Raw genomic sequence first — 2,116 nt, forward strand, 5'->3', positions numbered from 1 at the left:
CTTCACGAGGTCTCCCGTGTACTCAAGGACTTCCTGCAGGACGCCTGCCGAGGATTCTACCAGGACGGACGGCCGGGGGGCCGCAGGAAGGCGGTGAGCGGGGCTCCAGGGAACGGGGGGGTGAGACAAGGGCCACAGTGGGAGGCCGACGCCCATGTCCTCCAGGAGAAGGGCCCGGCCAAGCAGCCCACAGGCCAGAAGTGGCTGCTGGACCTGAACCAGAAGAGTGAGAACCCCTGGCGGGACCTCTTCCTGTGGGCCGTGCTGCAGAACCGCCACGAGATGGCCACCTACTTCTGGGCCATGGTGAGCCGAGGCCGCGGGCCCAGCGTGGGGGCGGGGGAGGGACGGCCTCCTGAGACCGGGTCTCCTAGGGCCAGGAAGGTGTGGCAGCCGCTCTGGCTGCCTGCAAAATCCTCAAAGAGATGTCGCACCTGGAGACGGAGGCCGAGGCGGCCCGAGCCATGCGCGAGGCGAAGTACGAGCAGCTGGCTCTGGGTGAGTGACCGGCCGGGGCCAGGCCCGCGTGTCGGGGGAGGATGTGATAGAGGGTCAGACAAAGGGTCCTGGGCCTCGCCAGGGCTGCTTGTTACCGCTGTGGGGCTCCAGGTACCCTCAGTGGCCTCCTCTGTAGGAGAGGACAGACGGCTCTGCCTGGGGTGGAGGCAGCCCCAGACCCTGAGTGTGGGACCGCTGGGCACGTGGTGAGGAAGATAGAGCCTCACGCCCCAGGCATGCACTGGGCCCTGCCGCGGGACAAGGGACATTCAGGGCAGCGGAGACCCCCTCATCCTGCTGGGGGAGGGAAACAGCCAGAGAAGGACAAAGGGTCAGGAAGAGTCCAGAGCAGGCCAGGCGGGGGCAGAAGGCCTGACTGGGCCCTGGGAGGTGAACACAGGGTGCGGCCACAGACCCCAGGTCTGGGCGGGGGATGGAGGAGGGGCGTTGGGGGCGGGCATCGGTGTCTTGTCCTAGCGGCCAGGGTCTCCGGGGGCAGACCTCTTCTCTGAGTGCTACAGCAACAGTGAGGACCTCGCCTTCGCCCTGCTGGTGCGCCGGAACCGCTGCTGGAGCAAGACCACCTGCCTGCACCTGGCCACCGAGGCGGACGCCAAGGCCTTCTTTGCCCACGATGGCGTGCAGGTGAGTGCCAGCTGGCCTGGGGGAGAGCTGCCAGGGGGCAGGGCTGGCAGGCGAGCTGGGCCCAGCTTGAGTTGACTTCGCAGCCTGCGGCTGCCCTGTCACTCCCATCCCCAGCACAGGGGAGCGGGGTGGGGCCTCTGTTCCTGGAAGGCGCCCCCCGGCTTCCTCCACCAGGCACATTCCTGCCTCTGGGCTCAGCGGAAGTGCCACTTCCTCCTCTCAGTCCTTCCTGACCACCAAGCCCAATCTTTTCCCTAGTGAAGGGCACAGCAGCTCAACCCACACCCCTGCGATGAGCGTCCCGAGGAGCATGTCCCCCACCAGGACAGGGGCTCCGGGAGGGAAGGCTGGGCTGGGCACCCCTTCAGCTCACGTGGGCCAGGCACCTGGGCATTCCTGGGGCAGGGCATAGCCTGGACGAAGGTGCAGAGGTGGGGCCAACAGTTTTGCCTTCACCTCAGGCCTTCCTGACCAGGATCTGGTGGGGGGACATGGCTGCGGGCACGCCCATTCTGCGGCTGCTAGGAGCCTTCTTCTGCCCTGCCCTCGTCTATACCAACCTCATCACCTTCAGGTGGGTCAGGCCTGTGGGCTGCCTGCTGGCTGGGGCAGGTACCAGTGCATGTGCTGGAACCACAGGGAGGGCCTGGGCCTCGCTGGTGCTGGTGGCAGCCTGACTCTGTAGCCCCCAAGTCCAGACTCCCTGCAGGTCCCACTCCCCACAGTCCTTGCACCCAGTGGGCACTTTGATGGCCAAGCGCCCGGAGCCATGCAGGCGCCTCTGGGAGTCCTTCCTGCAGGCCCTGAGCTCTCCTGTGCTTGCAGTGAGGAAGCCTCCCTGAGGACAGGCCTGGAGGACCTGCAGGAGCTGGACAGCCTGGACACGGAGAAGAGTCTGCTGTGCGGCCTGCGCAGCCGGTGCGAGGCGGAGGGCCGGGCAGAGTGGAGGGGACCGGTGGGTGGTGGCTGGGAG

The 2,116-nt window shown here is 67.1% G+C and overlaps 1 protein-coding gene across 1 annotated transcript in view; it reads left to right on the forward strand.

The window, feature by feature from the left end:
* TRPM5 (transient receptor potential cation channel, subfamily M, member 5) overlaps nt 1–2,116 on the forward strand; it is a 25,136-nt gene that overhangs the window by 14,463 nt on the left and 8,557 nt on the right. Inside the window, exons 8-13 of the mRNA XM_011988257.1 lie at nt 1–93; nt 166–306; nt 375–498; nt 998–1,143; nt 1,605–1,717; nt 1,969–2,098. Coding sequence (XP_011843647.1) covers nt 1–93; nt 166–306; nt 375–498; nt 998–1,143; nt 1,605–1,717; nt 1,969–2,098 — 747 coding nt within the window. The remainder of the gene's footprint in view (nt 94–165; nt 307–374; nt 499–997; nt 1,144–1,604; nt 1,718–1,968; nt 2,099–2,116) is intronic.

Source organism: Mandrillus leucophaeus, unplaced genomic scaffold (assembly GCF_000951045.1).
Source record: "Mandrillus leucophaeus isolate KB7577 unplaced genomic scaffold, Mleu.le_1.0 Scaffold325, whole genome shotgun sequence".
Lineage (NCBI taxonomy): Eukaryota > Metazoa > Chordata > Mammalia > Primates > Cercopithecidae > Mandrillus > Mandrillus leucophaeus.